Source organism: Megascapheus bottae, chromosome 25 (assembly GCF_031878675.1).
Source record: "Megascapheus bottae isolate mThoBot1 chromosome 25, mThoBot2.hap1, whole genome shotgun sequence".
Lineage (NCBI taxonomy): Eukaryota > Metazoa > Chordata > Mammalia > Rodentia > Geomyidae > Megascapheus > Megascapheus bottae.
Window position 1 is genome coordinate 7,307,275 of NC_143533.1, and position 15,876 is coordinate 7,323,150.

Sequence of the window (15,876 nt, forward strand, 5' to 3'; positions counted from 1 at the left end):
TCAATAACTTGCTCAAAATTAATTTAGATATTCTGGGAACATTAAAAAACAAACAAACAAAACCCAACAACAACAAAAGAGGCCAGGCAATGGTGACTCATGCCTGTACTCCTAACTACTCAGGAGGCTGAAATCTGAGGATCTCAGTTGGAAGCTAGCCTAGGTAGGAATGTCTATGAGACTCTTATCTCCAATTAACCACCAAAAAGCCAGAAGTAGAGCTGTGGTTTATGTGGTATAGGATAACTGTCATTCACAAAAATACACTAACAACCTTTATAATCAGGTAACAGCAAGAAACAAGGAAAGGAGAAACAAGAACACAAAAAAATGACAGTTTGGGGCCAGGAGTTTGGCCTAGTGGTAGAGTGCTTGCCTAGCATGCACGCAGACCCGGGTTCGATTCCTTGGTACCACATACATAGCAAAAAGCCGGAAGTGGTGCTGAGGCTCACGTGGTAGAGTGCTAGCCTTGAGAAAGTCCAAGGACAGTGCTCAGGCCCTGAGCCCAAGCCCATGACTGGCAAAAAAAAAAAAAAAAAAAAAAAAAAAAAATGACAGTTTACTATCAATTGTATCAGCTGGATGCAAGGTTAGATCATTTATCCAGACTTTAGAGTGATACCCTCACCCCAAATGAAGTCATAGCTTGGAACCCAATACATACCTCTGTGTAAAATCTTCAAACTCCACAAATATGTAAGGCCTTTAACAACCTAAATTTGTAAAAGAAAAAAAGAGTATAATTATGGTTTTATACAGAACTTTCCACTGCTAAACATATTTATTAATCTTATTTTTTCTTTTTTCTTTTTCTTTTTTTTTTTTTTTTTTTTTTGCCAGTCCTGGGCTTAAGCTCAGGGCCTGAGCACTGTCCTTGGATTTTTCTCAAGGCTAGAGCTCTACCACTTGAGCCTCAGCACCACTTCCGGCTTTTTCTAAGTATGTGATACCAAGGAATCAAACCTGGGTCTTTGTGCATGCTAGGCAAGCACTCTACCACTAGGCCAAACTCCTGGCTAATCTTATTTTTTCTTTAAAACTTTCAAGCACTTATTGTACACATCCTATCCCCATGTCACACCTTGTGGAGACAGCAAATATAAAATCAAACATTCTTTCTTAGTTATCTTTCAAGTATCTTCTGAAGTATGCCACGTGAAAAAAATAACTTTATGTATATGCAAAATGTATGCAGATTTGGGAAAGCCATATACTCTTAAAGAGAACTTGGAAACATTTGTAAAACATGTGGAGGAATTATTTGGATTGTTTAAGACTTTTCTGAAAGTATAATCTCAAAAGAAAAAGATTCCTAAAAATATTTTTTGGCAAGGTATAGTGATTTGTATCTGTAATTCTAGGCATTTAGGAGGTGAGGACAGGAGTATAAGGGTTCGAGGACAGTCTGGGATAAAAACATTACCAAGACATTGACCCAAACAATAAGCTGGGCATGATGGTTCATAAATGTAATCTCAGCTAGTAAGGAAGAATGGGTAAGAGGATTGTAGTCTCAAGCCATCTGAGGCAAAAAGCATAAGACCGTATCTGAAAAATAACTAAAGCAAAAGGGTTATGGATGTGGCTCATGTGGTAAGATGCTTTCCAGGCAAGTACAAGGCCCTGAGTTCAAACTCTAGTATTAGAAAAACAACAAAAACAAATACCTCATAACCCTGTTAAATCTACTATTCTAGGAAAGAACGATACACATCAAAATGATCTAGTTGGTGCAAAGCACATAAACAGAAGAGTTATGAAAACAATACTTGTGGTGCCAGTCAAGGAAATGAAATGAAAAAAATATTAATATGTAATTTAACTGCAATTTTTTTCTTCAGTAGCCTGAGTTAAGAATAGTCACATAAAATACAAATGGAAAAAATGTTTCAAAGACTCTAAGGAAACAAGTTACAGGTGCTACTTCTATGTAGAAAATTTAGTAAGGGGTTGCCATTAAAGCCTTCACAGGCTGGGGCTGTGGCTCTGCGGTGCACACTTGTTCAGGGTTTGTTCCTCAGCATCAAAATTTTTATACAGCTTTCAAAATCGTCATATAAAAACTGTTTTAGGGACTGGGAGTTGGACCTAGTGTTAGAGTGCTTGCACAAAGCCCTGGGTTCGATTCCTTGGTAACATACATAGAAAAAACTGGAAGGGGTGCTGTGGTTCAAGTGGTAGGGCTCTAGCTTTATGGAACACGCAAGGACAGTGCTCAGAACCTGAGCTCAAGCCTAGGATTGGACTAAAAAAAGTTTTACAACAAGATGCATGTGTTTTATTCACAATTATTGGCTTTGTGTGCACAGGAATTATTAATTTAAAATTTAAATAGACTTCGTAATTAGAGGCATCAAACTAACCACAATGACTCAAAACTTACTAAAAGTTTTTAAAAGCACCCCACATTACAGAGAGTTTGAGATGAGTCTGGGCTATGAAGACAAGAAGACCTACCAGGAGAAGTGACTGAGTGGTTTATGTAATACTGCTGAGTGGATGAGGCTAGCCCATTTTAATTGTTCTCACAGTAGAAGGCATTTGGAAGAGTAGTTAACATAGAATGATTAATTCCATTAAATGTTTATTTAAGAGAAAGTATAAAGTCTGCACCAAATGATATCTTCTAGATTTAGGAACAACTAACATTACAATAAAAACACATGTTCTGAACAATAAGATGTAAAAAGAAAATAATAATGTTATACTGTATACATGTATTGATAAGTCATGATACATATTACTGTGTCAATAAAAATTACAATATAGTTTAAAATAAATATATTAATGAAAATTTTATCACAAGAGTAAATAAAATAGCTTTAAATATTAAAAAATAACATCAACAATAAAAAAACTTTGTCATAGTAGGAGTTTACTTTATTTAGCATGGAAGCAATTATCTTCTGTGTTGAGAGGAAATATGGTTAAACATCTCAACTGAGAAGCTGAGTCATATACAATATACTGTGTTATAGACAGTATGTCATTAACTGGTTCAACAGAAAATGGTCAAAAACCACATATACAAAGACAGGAAGGCAGGCAGGCAGGAAGTAGGTGGAAGGAAGTGAAGGGAATACAATCCCAAGATATTTAGATTGTCAGGTAAAACAAACACAGTACTGATTTTTATGGTATTTTCTAAAATTATACATTTTTTAAAGAGATTTAAAGAAGAAAATACTACACCTTTGTCAAAGCATATTAGTACCAGTACACCCTGGAAACAGAAATTTGTCTATTGAAAATCTAGAGAGCATTATTGGTATTCAGTAGGTTTGGTTCACAACAAGGAATTGACAAAACCTTGACACAAAAAATACTTATATGTGCTGTCAATCACTCATTCCTTGACATGTCAAGTGCACATCTTTCAGGGACAACTTCAGTCAACATTAGCACTCAAAATACAGTACACAATGTCACTCTTGAGAAATGAGAGGAAAAATAAAATGTGCTAGGTGCTAGGGAAAGGCAGATTGGTGTTATTCTTTATAGGAGACCAGAGTCATATGGGTAGTGAATTAAAAAATCAGGAGCATGTTTAAGAGGCAGAAATAAGTTAGTTTACATGAATTTCCTCAAGGAAAAATATTCTTTCCATATATCCTATGAGAGAAAGTTTGAAACATATCTTATGAAAGCTGAAAAGGGTCCAGTCTATGAGGAAGCTTGGAACTATGAAATTGTCTTACACACCGGTTATTAGAACCTGTAAAATAACATTAACTTGGAGAGGAAGAGATAACTCACGGTTATAAGACATGAAACCAATCTGAAAGTTGGGCATGATGGATGGTACACGCCTGAAGACTACTCATAGGTGGAGATGGACTGCTTAAGCCAGGGGTTGGACAACAGCACACAAAGGCTACATAAGATCCCATCTCAAAGAAAAGAGGGGCAGAGGGGAAGCATCTAAAGCAATTTTACTCCATTATTGTTCATTTTTCTCTTTTTAACCCAGTTCTCCCTTTTATTCCTCCCTGTATTTTTTTTCTCAGAATGAAAGACTAATGAGCCTGAAATCATACAGAATTCTGTTTAAATTAACTAAACAAGCTATTTAAACTTTTCTCTAAACTCAATTTGGCATACCATAGTTCAATAATCCATATTTTGTAGAGTTGATGTAATACTAGATGACATAATAGTTGTATTTAGGCATTCAACAATGATTGACTCTGGAAATACTCAACATACAACAATTTCCTACTTTTTGATTCTACAGCTTTAGACGTGGCAAGAGCTATAACAATATTCATGTGCTTTTTGACCTCATTGAAGAAACTGAAGGGGAAGATGGTAATGCCATTTTGGGACACCATGAGAAACATTCGCAAGGGACTCCATCAAGCTGCTTGAGTGTGTATTTTAGAAACCATGACCTACAATCCGCCAATTTACTAGTCCTACTATGACTGATAAAACCCTCCTAGCAACAGGCATAAGCATTGTGCCAAGCTGTGTTTGTCAGCTACAAAAAAGAGCGTCCAAGCTTGGCGCCTGTTCAGATTATGCACAAAAATATATTTTGGAGGCACTAAGCAAGTTTAAGATACACGCATCATTTACAAAGTGGAAGAAGAAAAGCACTTCTACTTCAGCCATATGCATTCTTACTGGAAGGACAAAAGCTGGAGAAATCAGATACAATTTAGAAGAAAAAACAAAAATTTTGTGTGTGTGTGTGTGTGTGTACATGTGTATCCTTATATATGTACAAATGTAAATGATAACATGGAATTGGCACTTCTCTTTAATGTCTTTCACTGACCTATTTTTTTTTTGGTCATATTTTCAATTACCCAATAGGCAAGCCCTATATTTAAAGCGGGTTGGATTTTGTCAGCTGACTCCATTCACTTCACAGTCTTCCAACTCAAATAGAATTGAAAAGCCAGTGGCCTTGTCAGGATGCCCTGCGTGAGAGGGAGGCAAGATTTATGAAGTCTAGGAAGAACATGCTTCTTTATTGAAGAAGGCAGATTTCCATTTTTGCTAAGTTCAATAGATAACTGAGAATACAGAACTTGAACGTATTTTTTTTTTTCTCAACTGGTTCCTTGCCTTTTTTCACCCTTTATATACAGGTTATTAAACTTTAGAAGCAAAACTGCCAAAAGCCACAAAGCATTTAACCCTCTGAGAATAGATGAGGAAATGAAACATTTTTATTTTCATCTAAAATAATGATTTAAGTACTCAAATTTCAAACTAAACTAATCTGCCTCCACATGTAGATTAGAAGCTATTTGGCAACAACAGCATCAGAAAAGAAAGTTCCAATCATCCTAGGCAGTTCACACTAGTAATTGGAAAGAAAAAAGGAAAGCTGTGAATTACAATGAACTAAGACTAAATAAGTGTCCACGTTGGATTAAAGAATTTGAGTTGTCAGTTTGATGTATAATGAATGTGAAAATAAGCCATTTAATTAAATGGTACATGATATAATCACTTTGTTCTGCATTAAACTACATTAAGTTATCAGAGTACGTTTGGTTTAGCAATTGCTTAATATTAACCACCCAATGACTTCTCTTAAAACACTTAAGCCCATGTCATTCCAAATTTTAAATCTGAAACACATATAGTAATTTATATAATCTGATATATTTTAATCTATATAATCTGATAATTATAATCCAAATATTTTATCTTCTTATTAGAAAATTCAAAAAGTGGGATAACTGATTTTAGTCACAAAAGGAGCATGTTCCTACAGACAACTGATAACAATTTAATCACAAAGAGCACAAAATGAAAGCAAAAACATTTAAGACTAAAAATAATCTTTTTTGTAGACTGTTTTAATAATTTAAGTTTTTAAAATTTTCTTAATCATGTCAATAACCATAAAGAAATATGTTGCCAACCATTTTCTTTCTGAAAAACTAGAAATTCTATGTGTCAACCTTAGCACTAAGATCCCTATGAACACAGGGTACTAGAATAGGTCAGTACTGCTGAGCTTAAGGGATGTCAGGTGACTATGCTGAGAGTCACCTTATGAAAAAAAGAAAAGAAAAAGATAAAACCAGAAGAAAGGTAAGAAAGACATGGCCAACCAACTCAGAATAAAGGAAAACATTCTGAGGATATAAGAATAGAGTTAAGATTAAATTATGAAAATTTTCTAATACAGAGGTCATATACTTACTGCTACTGCAATTCTTCCAAGGACATGCTCTGGAATTTTCCTATATACATCCAAAGATCCCCCTGTAGACACAAATACATAGATTGTGACAAATGAAGTTACTAGAACATTATACTGGGCTCGTCCTCTGTGTATTCATTGTAAGAATATGGTTTTCTCTTTTTTTTATATTGCATATGTCAGGTAAAATTGGGTTTTAGTTTATTTTGATATTGTCCAGATGAAGTATAACTAGATATTTACGTATTACTGAAGTATATAGGCATAAATATTTTAAAAAGCCTCTTAAAATCACCATATCATCAAATAGTGCTAGAAAGGATTACTGATGAGTCAAATTTATTTAACAGATAGCAGAGCTCAGAAAAGATATGAATCTTTGAATTCTCCTAAAGGTAAATATCTAAAACTTTCCCCTGAAGAATTATATGTGAACTTGTTGTACTTAAAAACTGTCCCTCAGCTGGGTGCCAGTGGCTCACACCTGTAGTTCTAGCTACTCAGGAGATTAAGATCGATCACAGTTTTGAAGCCAGCTCAAGGAAGAGAAAGTCCTTAAGACTATCTCCAGTTAAGTCAGCAAAAAGCTGGACTTCTGAGCCGGGAATCTTGCCTAGCATGCACGAAGACCCGGGTTCGATTCCTCAGTACCACATACATAAAAAAATGCCAGAAGTGGTGCTGTGGCTCAAGTGGTAGAGCTCTAGCCTTGAGAAAGTCCAAGGACAGAGATCAGGCCCTGAGCTCAAGCCCAGGATACACACACACACACACACACACACACACACACACACACTCTCTCTCTCTCTCCTTCTCTCTCCCTCTCCCTCTCCCTCCTGCCCTCCCCCTCCCTCTCTCTCTCTCTCTCTCTCTCTCTCTCTCTCTCTCTCTCTCTCTCTCTCTCTCTCTCTCTCTCTCCCTGCCTCCCTCCCTCTCTCTCTCTCTCTTTCTCTCTCTCTCTCTCTCTCTCTCTCTCTCTCTCTCTCTCTCTCTCTCTCTCACACACACACACACACACACACACACACACACACACACACACAAGCTGGACGTGGAACTTAAGTGACAAAGCAATGGCCTTGAGCAAAAAAAGTTCAGGGACAGTGTACAGGCTCTGAGTTCAAGCTCCAGGACCAGCACAAAAAGGAAAAAAAAAAAAAAACTATCTCCAATTAATCGCCATAAAACTGGAAACGTTGCTGTGGTTCAAAGTGGTAGAGCAGTAGCCTTTGAGCTGAAGAGCTTAGGGACAGTGCCCAGGCCCAGAGTTCAAGCCCTAGGACCAACAAAAACAAAAACATCACCGATGCCTCAATGTATTATCAACTGATATTTGGTCTCCAAGGCATTTGGAGACAAATTCACCTGAGGAGCTATGGTGTTTGAACATGTTGCTCAGGATTCCAGGTCACTGGTTTGCTCTCTGTGATCTGCTTGCCCTCTGCTCTGTGATCAGTTATGTCACTGCGTGCCACTATCCACCATGGGGAACAAGAGGAAGACTGCTAGTAAATTTGCCAAACCCCTGCTCCACTACATAGTTTGTTGATAGATTAGGGCCCTCCTTTTCAGGTAAGTAGGCTAAAATGTCTACGTTTATCCTAATACAGAGTCTAAAACATGAAGTAGTATCTTGCACTATGGCAAATACAGATGTGTATTAAATGAATGAGAAACATTACTGTCATATTAGTTCTAACATTTGCCTGAAAATGACCATTATTATTCAAGTCAACAAAACTGTAATCAGGAACCATAAGCAAAAATTTTAGTTTCTAATAGTTAAAAAGATAAAAAGTTATTTATCATAAGTTTTTTGTTTTGGGTGGAGGGAACACTTCTGTTTCATAGTAGTTACCTAAATACTTGTATACTTACTAAATGGATTTAGGTTTTCAGTCAATAAGAAAGCATATCATAAAACCCTTCCATTTAAAGCTTTTCAATGGTTTCCTAATAAATGTGAACTAAAACCTAAACTTCTTACGGTCTAGGCTCCTGTCCACTATCAGGTTTTCTCATCATTGGCCTACTTTTTGGGCTCTGATTTTGTCAAACTTGCAGATTCTTTGGAACATAGATAGATAGACAGACAGACAGACAGATAATTGGTCAGTTGAAGGGCTGGAACTCTGGGCCTGAGTGCTGTCCCTGAGCTCTACAGCTCAAGGCTACCACCCCGCCCCTTGAGCCACAGTGCCACTTCCAGTTTTCTGGTGGTTCATTGGAGATAGGAGTCTCATGGTCTTCAGTGCCCGGGCTGGTTTTGAACTGAACATTTATATTTGCTGGTACTCTGCCTCTTCTTCCCTATGACTTTCTCTGAGCTACTTCATGGACATGAAGATCTCTCCTACAATGCTACTGTTCATGCAAAAAGGTCACCCTAGAGAGCTGCGCTCTCAGGTCTCTAATCTGCAGGATGGGGATTGTTAAAGTTGTCAAGAATAAGGCATACTTTAAGAGATACCAAGTGAAATTTAGAAGATGTTGAGAGGGCAAAACTGACTACTATGCTTGGAAACGCTTGGTGGTCCAAGACAAAAATAAGTACAACACACCCAAATACAGGATGATAGTTCGTGTAACCAACAGAGATATTATGTGTCAGATTGCTTACGCACGCACAGAAGGAGACATGATCGTGTGTGCAGCATAGGCGCACGAACTACCCAAGTACGGTGTGAAAGTAGGCCTCACCAATTATGCAGCTGCTTATTGTATTGGCCTGCTGCTGGCTCGCAGGCTTCTCAATAGGTTTGGGATGAATAGGATCTATGAAGGCCAAGTGAAGGTGACTGGTGATGAATACAACGTGGAGAGCATTGCTGGAAAACCTGGTGCCTTCACTTGCTATTTGGATGCAGGCCTTGCCAGAACTACCACTGGCAATAAAGTCTTTGGTGCCCTGAAGGGAGCTGTGGATGGAGGCTTGTCTATCACTCATAGTACCAAACGATTCCCTGGCTATGATTCTGAGAGCAAGGAGTTCAATGCAGAAGTACATTGGAAGCACATCATGGGTCAGAATGTTGCAGATTATATGCGTTATCTAATGGAAGAGGATGAAGATTCGTACAAGAAGCAGTTCTCCCAGTACATAAAGAACAATGTAACTCCAGACATGATGGAGGAGATGTACAAGAAGGCTCATGCTGCTATAAGAGAGAACCCAGTCTATATGAAGAAGCCCAAGAGAGAAGTGAAAAAGAGGTGGAATAGTCCCAAGATGTCCCTTGCTCAGAAGAAAGATTGGGTAGCTCAGAAGAAGGCAAGCTTCCTCAGAGCTCAGGAGGGGGCTGCTGAGAGTTAAACCAAGTGATTTTCTATGAAGACTTTTTTTTTTCAAAAAGACAATAAACTTATTGACAAGCAAAAAAAAAAAGGTCACCCTAACCATCCCATCCACTACCTGCTCTATTAGTCATCCTCTGTCCTGCTTTATCCCTCTCTGAGATTGAACTGTAAATTTCTTCTGTCTTTCACTTCTAGAATATTAGCTGATGGGACAGAGATCTACCTTTGTATCCCTAGTGTTTCAGTGTGCTCAGTAAATATTTAGAAAAAAAGTGAGATCAAAGTAAAATAAATAATAGAAGAGAAAGTTGTCTAGAAGTAGGATTCGAACAAGAAGAAAGAAAAGAAATGGTAGTTGCAGTCTAGCAAAATTTTGTTAGAATATTTTAGTATGGTTTGAGACACATAATATTATGCTATATTATATTATTATATATTACATATTATACATATAATAGCTAAAGGAAACTATATGTAAAGAACTAAGGTATAAGAAGCTGATATTCCTGCAAATCAAAGCTCTCAATGAAAGATAAAATCATGTCATAGAAAAATTTTAGTTGAAAAGTACAGTAACTGAAATAAAATTTCAACAAAGAGGATCACCAGCATATTGAAAAGGCAGAAGAGTAAAGGGATATGAAGATAAGCCAGTTGAAGACCCAGTCTGATTTAAAAAAATAAAGAAAACTGAATTATGTTCTCAAATATCTTGTGTTACTATCAAGCATGGCAACACACACATAATGGGAAAGATCATGGGTGAATAGCTGAAAGAAAAATATATTCAACAATTCTATGTCCACAAAAACTGTAATATAGAAGGGAGAAATGAAGATATCTCCATATAAATAAAAATGGAAAGCATTTTTCATTAGCTGACCATACAAGAGATATAAACTGTACTCCATCAGATAGAAGGAATATCAGATTAAGTTATAAAGGCAGTAATCAAATCAATATGAAGAAATACAACCTGCATTAATAAAGGTAATTGCATATATAGAATAAAAAATATAAAACAAGTTAAAAATATTTCCTCCTAAAAGACAGCTGCAAAAATCAATAATTATACACCTAAATTGTATACCCAATTTTTAAAAATATTATATATAATAGCAAAAAATGAGTAAGTAATAGAACTATATGAGAGCATGGTGTTTTTTATAGAGATGGTTCTTAATTTACATTTTTTTGAGATTTCATGATGGTGCAGAAGTGATACACATTTTAAAGGATTACTTTTTATGGATCAGACCAGTGATAGGTAGCATGATCAGCTCTTTCCCAGCTGGGCAGCAGCTGTGAACTGCTGCTCCTAATCAGCTCCTCGATCACAAGGGCAAACAAAACAATAATCCAGAGTGTACTCTTGGCTAAGCTATCATGGTCAATAGGTTATGTTTATTAAATGCATTTTATGGTATTTTCAATTTACAATAGGTTTACTGGGATACTGTCTTAACCTAAGTTGAGCATTTTTAAAGTTAAATTGTTATGAATCTGAACTAACTTGTTAGAAATTAAGGCATTAGCTATATAATCCCTGAGGCACCTACTACAGATATAACTCAAAAAATATGGTAAAAGAATTACATGGGAATTTAAACAGTATCTTAGAAAACATCCATTTAACATTAAAGAGGAATATAGAAATACAGGAATATGAAAGAATGTAAGAACACAGAAGATGTAACACCTACACAAAAAAAGGCAAATACAAATCTTACTTTGCTAGTAATTACATTAAATGCAAGTGGTTTGCACACTCTGATAAAATGAGAAACTGGGAAAACGGACTCAGATTCACAGAACTAAATAGACTTGAAGTAAAAGATAGAAAAGATACACTATCCAGTACACACAATAATCACAGAGAACTGAAGTGTCAGTATCAACATCTGACAAAACAGACTAAGACAAATACTGTTACTAGAACCAAAAGCAGGCATCCTCTTTTTCTTTTATTTTTCTATCTTTTGTTTGTTGGTTTGTTTCTGTATGTGCATGCACACAGAACTGGGGTTTAAACACAGGGCCTTGAAATCGTACATGCATTGATTTTACTCCAGGCTGACACTACCACTTGAGTCACAGCTCTAGTTTGGCCTTTTCTGGTTAACTGAAATAAGTCTCATGAATTTTCCTGACTATACTGGCTTTGAACCTAAATTTCCAATCTCAGCCTCTTGAGTAGGTAGGATTACAGATATGAGTTGTGCCTGGTTAAGAGAGACAGTTTCTAAGATAAATGGGCCACTCCATGAAGACTTAACAATGATAAAGTTGATACATAAGAAACAACAGAGAGGCCGGGAGTTTGGCCTAGTGGTTAAAGTGCTTGCCTTAGCATGCATGAAGACCCGGGTTCGATTCCTCGGTACCACATATAAAAAAAAAAAAGCCAGAAGTGGTGCTGAGGCTCAAGTGGTAGAGCTCTAGCCTTGAGAAAGTCCAAGGATAGTGCTCAGGCCCTGAGCTCAAGCCCAGGACTGGCAAAAAAAAAAAAAAGAAACAACAGAGAGCCAAAATATATAAAGCATACATGAATTAAAGAGACAACTAAAAACTATTAGTTGTATACTTCAATATCCCACTTTTGAAAATGACTAAAAAGAAAAAACAAAACTATACAACTACACAGCTGAGAATATCTCATGCTTTTTTTTTTTGCCAGTCCTGGGGCTTAAACTCAGGTCCTGGGCACTGTCCTCAAGCTTTTATTTTGCTCAAGGCTAGTGCTCTACCACTTGAGTTATAGCACCACTTCTGGCTTTTTCTGTGTATGTAACACCGAGGAATCAAACCCAGGGCTTTGTGCATGCTAGGTAAGCATTTTACCACTAGACCATGCTCCTGGCCCCCGTCTCATGCTTTTAATCCCAGATATCTGGAATGTAGAGATTGGGAAGACTGAAGTTCATATTCAACCTAGGCAAAAGTTAATCAAACTCCTAATTCAATAAAAAAAAACTCAGCATGGTGATATATACCTCTAATTCTAGCTGTGTGGAAGACACACATAGGATTACAGCCCATGGCTAGCCCAGAAAGATATAACACCCTATAAGAAAAATAACCTAAAGCAAAGAGGGCTAAATTTAAGGAGTAATTAAGTAGCAGAGAAGTTGCCTATCAAGTGTGGGGCCCTGAGTTCAATTCCCAGTACTACCACCACCACCCCTGCAAAAAAAACCAAAAAACCAAAAAAAACACCTACACAATAGATTAAAAAAGAACTAGGGTTGAGGAGCGCAGCTAGCAGTAGAGTGTCACCTAGTATGCACAAAGCCCTGAGTTCGATTCATCAGTATCACATATTCAGAAAAGGCCACAAGTGGTGCTGTGGCTCAAGTGGCAGAGCACTACCCTTGAGCAAAAAATGACCAAGGACAGTTTCCAGGCTCTGAGTTCAAGCTCTAGGACTGGCAAAAAAAAGAACACTTTGAAAACACTACAAACCAATCAAATCAAACAGGCATGTACAGAATACCTTCCACCATGTACTGAGTAAATACTGAAGTGCTGGGGAAACAAAGTACAGACCTGAGTAACGAAGGGAGCATCAGGGCAGCTGAAAGCCAAGAAGAAAGCAGGTAGGGGGAGGTAGGTAAACCAAGCCACTCTTGCAACATGTCAGAACCTAACTGAAGTACAAATCATCAGTTATCACAAATCTTAATCTGTGCAGAGATCTGGTGCAACTGTGACACCTGTGAGATAGGAACGCTTTGGGAAAGAAATTATTTCACGGCCCCTCACATCTCTTAGATACAGTTAAGTACCATGTGGAAAGAGATAGGGCCTGTGGATATGAAAACAATCACCAATTGCCTGGAGCTACCCTGAGAGTGTTGAAAGGGACATAGCCAGGAAAGACAGTTATGGGAGGGTCAGGTCAGATTCCACTGAGATGTCTGTCAGTGGGAACTCAGGCTATGAACAGTAGGGGATTTTGTGAATTTACTCTCTATGGTGAGGAGAGGAAGCTTATGAAACATTGCAGAAATGTAAGACCTAACACAAGCCTTCAGCCAAAGGAAAGGTCTATCTCAGCCTGCCTGTGAAGTGGTTGCTACAAGGCAGGGCCAAGTGCTCTGAGCCCAAGTCCAAAGGACCACAATATTTCTAGTCTCTTCCCTCCCAAAAGATGGCTCGCTACAGGGTAGGATCAGGAAGGTGCATCACTAGATATTTCCAGTGTAGTTTCCAGTTTAAATCCCAGCTATCTGTCTGATCCTTTGGACAGAGGGTGAAAGGGAAGAGGGTGAAAAGGAACTCTAGGCTTGGGCATTTGTTGCGCCAGGTGCACAGGGTAAAGTATGGAACAAGAAGAAAGCCCCCTAGTCCATTGGCTCTAAGTTCATTGGGCTAGTAGTGGCTCCAGGCATGCAAAGAAGGGAAGCTTCTGAAGTGACTGCAGCCCTAACATTGATCACTAATCAAAGATGAGTATAGCCTTCAATTGACTGTGTGACCACATAGTTGTTGCTGTTATGGAAGGCTGTTTTATCCAATATGAGTGGTACTGAACACTGAGCCACCAAGAGAAGACTGCTTGCTAAGAAGTCAAATGAACAAAACTGAAAGATAGCCATACCAACAGATGCACAAATCACAACCTAGTAACAAACAAAAAATAGGCAGTATGCCTTCTCTCAAAACTCCTCAAATGAATCAAGAAATACTGAAATGGCTGAAATATCAGGCTAAGAAATAATCTGCTTTAAAAATTATCAGTGAGGGCCTGGGAGTGTGGCCTAGCTAGCAGTAGAGTGCTTGCCTAGCATGCATGAAACCCTGGGTTTGATTCTTCAATACCACATACACAGAGAAAGCCGGAAAGGGTGCTGTGACAAGTGGCAGGGTGGTAACCTTGAGAAATCTCAAGGACAGTGCCTAGGCCTTGAGTTCAAGCCCTAGGACTGGCAAAAAGAAAAATACCAATAAAGCAGGGCACTGATGGTTCATGACTATGATCCTATCTACTATACAGAGGCCTGAGATCTGAGGATCATGGTTCAAAGCCAGCCTACTTAGGAAAGTCCATGAGGCTCTTATCTCCAATTAACCAGTAAAAAGCCACTCTTATCTCCAATTAACCAGTAAAAAGCCAGCAGTGAAGCTATGGTTTAAGTAGTAGGGCACTAGCTTATAGCAAAGAAAGCTTGAGAATCTCAGGCCCTGAGATTAAGCCCCAGGACCAGAACACACACACGCATGCACACACACACACACACACACACACACACACACACACACACACACACCATAAAAATTATAAATGGCCTCAAAAAGGATTAAAATAAACAGCTGACATCTAGAAGGAAATGTATTCTTTGCCCGACTTATGTGACTTTAATCTGTCTGTTTTCAGCATTTTCAAATACAAATTTTAAAATTAAAATAGTTGAATGATATAAGGAAGGCAATTTAAGATCTGGATGAGAAAGTAACAAAAATGGATGAAAAGTTCAGCAAGGATACTGAGATTTGGAAAGACAACCACAAATATCTTGAAAGTGAAAAGGTCAATAAATCAAATAACCACAGGGAAAAAAGCATCACCAATAAACTAGGTAAAGCAGAGAAAAGACTATCAGACACTGAAGACAAAGTTGAGGAAGTATCGTTTTCTGATAGCAATAAATAAGCATGGTTACAATTTTCAAGAACCTCGGGACAATATTATCAATACAACAAATCTAAGCATCCATGGAATGGGAAAAGGAACTAAGACATAAACTAAAGAAAATGTATTCAAAGAAATTATAGCAGAAAATTTCCCAAATCTATGGCAAGATATGGACATTCAGATAGATACAGGAACATACAGAACTCAAAGTAGACAATCACAAAGGAAATTTGTCCAGGTCTGGGAGGTTGGCCTAGTAGCAGAGTACTTGCCTAGCAGGCACAAAGACCTGGGTTCGACTCCTTGGTACCATATACATAGAAAAAAGCCAGAAGTGATACTGTGGCTCAAGTGGCAGAGCTCTAGCCTTTAGAAAGCCCGAGGACAATGCTCAGGCCCTGAGTTCAAGCACCAGAACACAGAACACTAAAAGCTACAAAATAGAACTTACAAACCCATTAGAATCACATCAGACCTCTCAGCAAAAATTCTAAAAGCCAGGAAAGTATGAAATAATATATTTCAGGCTTTGAAAGTTAGTAATTGCCAACCAAGATTACTATTTCAAATCAAAACCAGAAGATGGATAAAATAATAGAGATAAGAGCAAAAGTTAATGAAATGGAGACTAAAAGGACAATACAAAGAATTGATGAAACAAAGACTGTTCTCTTTGTAGGCACTAAGAACTACAAATTTTCCTGAGTAGAACTGTTCTCTTTGAAAAGATAACCAAGACTGACAAACTCATAACAAAACTAACCAAAAGAGAGAT

The 15,876-nt window shown here is 37.7% G+C and overlaps 1 protein-coding gene and 1 pseudogene across 5 annotated transcripts in view; one reads left to right on the forward strand and one right to left on the reverse strand.

The window, feature by feature from the left end:
* The window catches only part of Map2k5 (mitogen-activated protein kinase kinase 5), a 255,818-nt gene that overhangs the window by 139,483 nt on the left and 100,459 nt on the right, over positions 1-15,876 (reverse strand). For all 5 annotated transcript variants that reach the window (XM_090358127.1, XM_090358124.1, XM_090358122.1 and 2 more), the window contains exons 12-13: positions 6,170-6,231; positions 668-716 (exon numbers count right to left, since the gene is read on the reverse strand). In XM_090358127.1, the coding sequence (XP_090214253.1) occupies positions 668-716; positions 6,170-6,231 (111 nt within the window). The remainder of the gene's footprint in view (positions 1-667; positions 717-6,169; positions 6,232-15,876) is intronic.
* Positions 8,566-9,497, forward strand: LOC150046311 (large ribosomal subunit protein uL18 pseudogene; annotated as a pseudogene).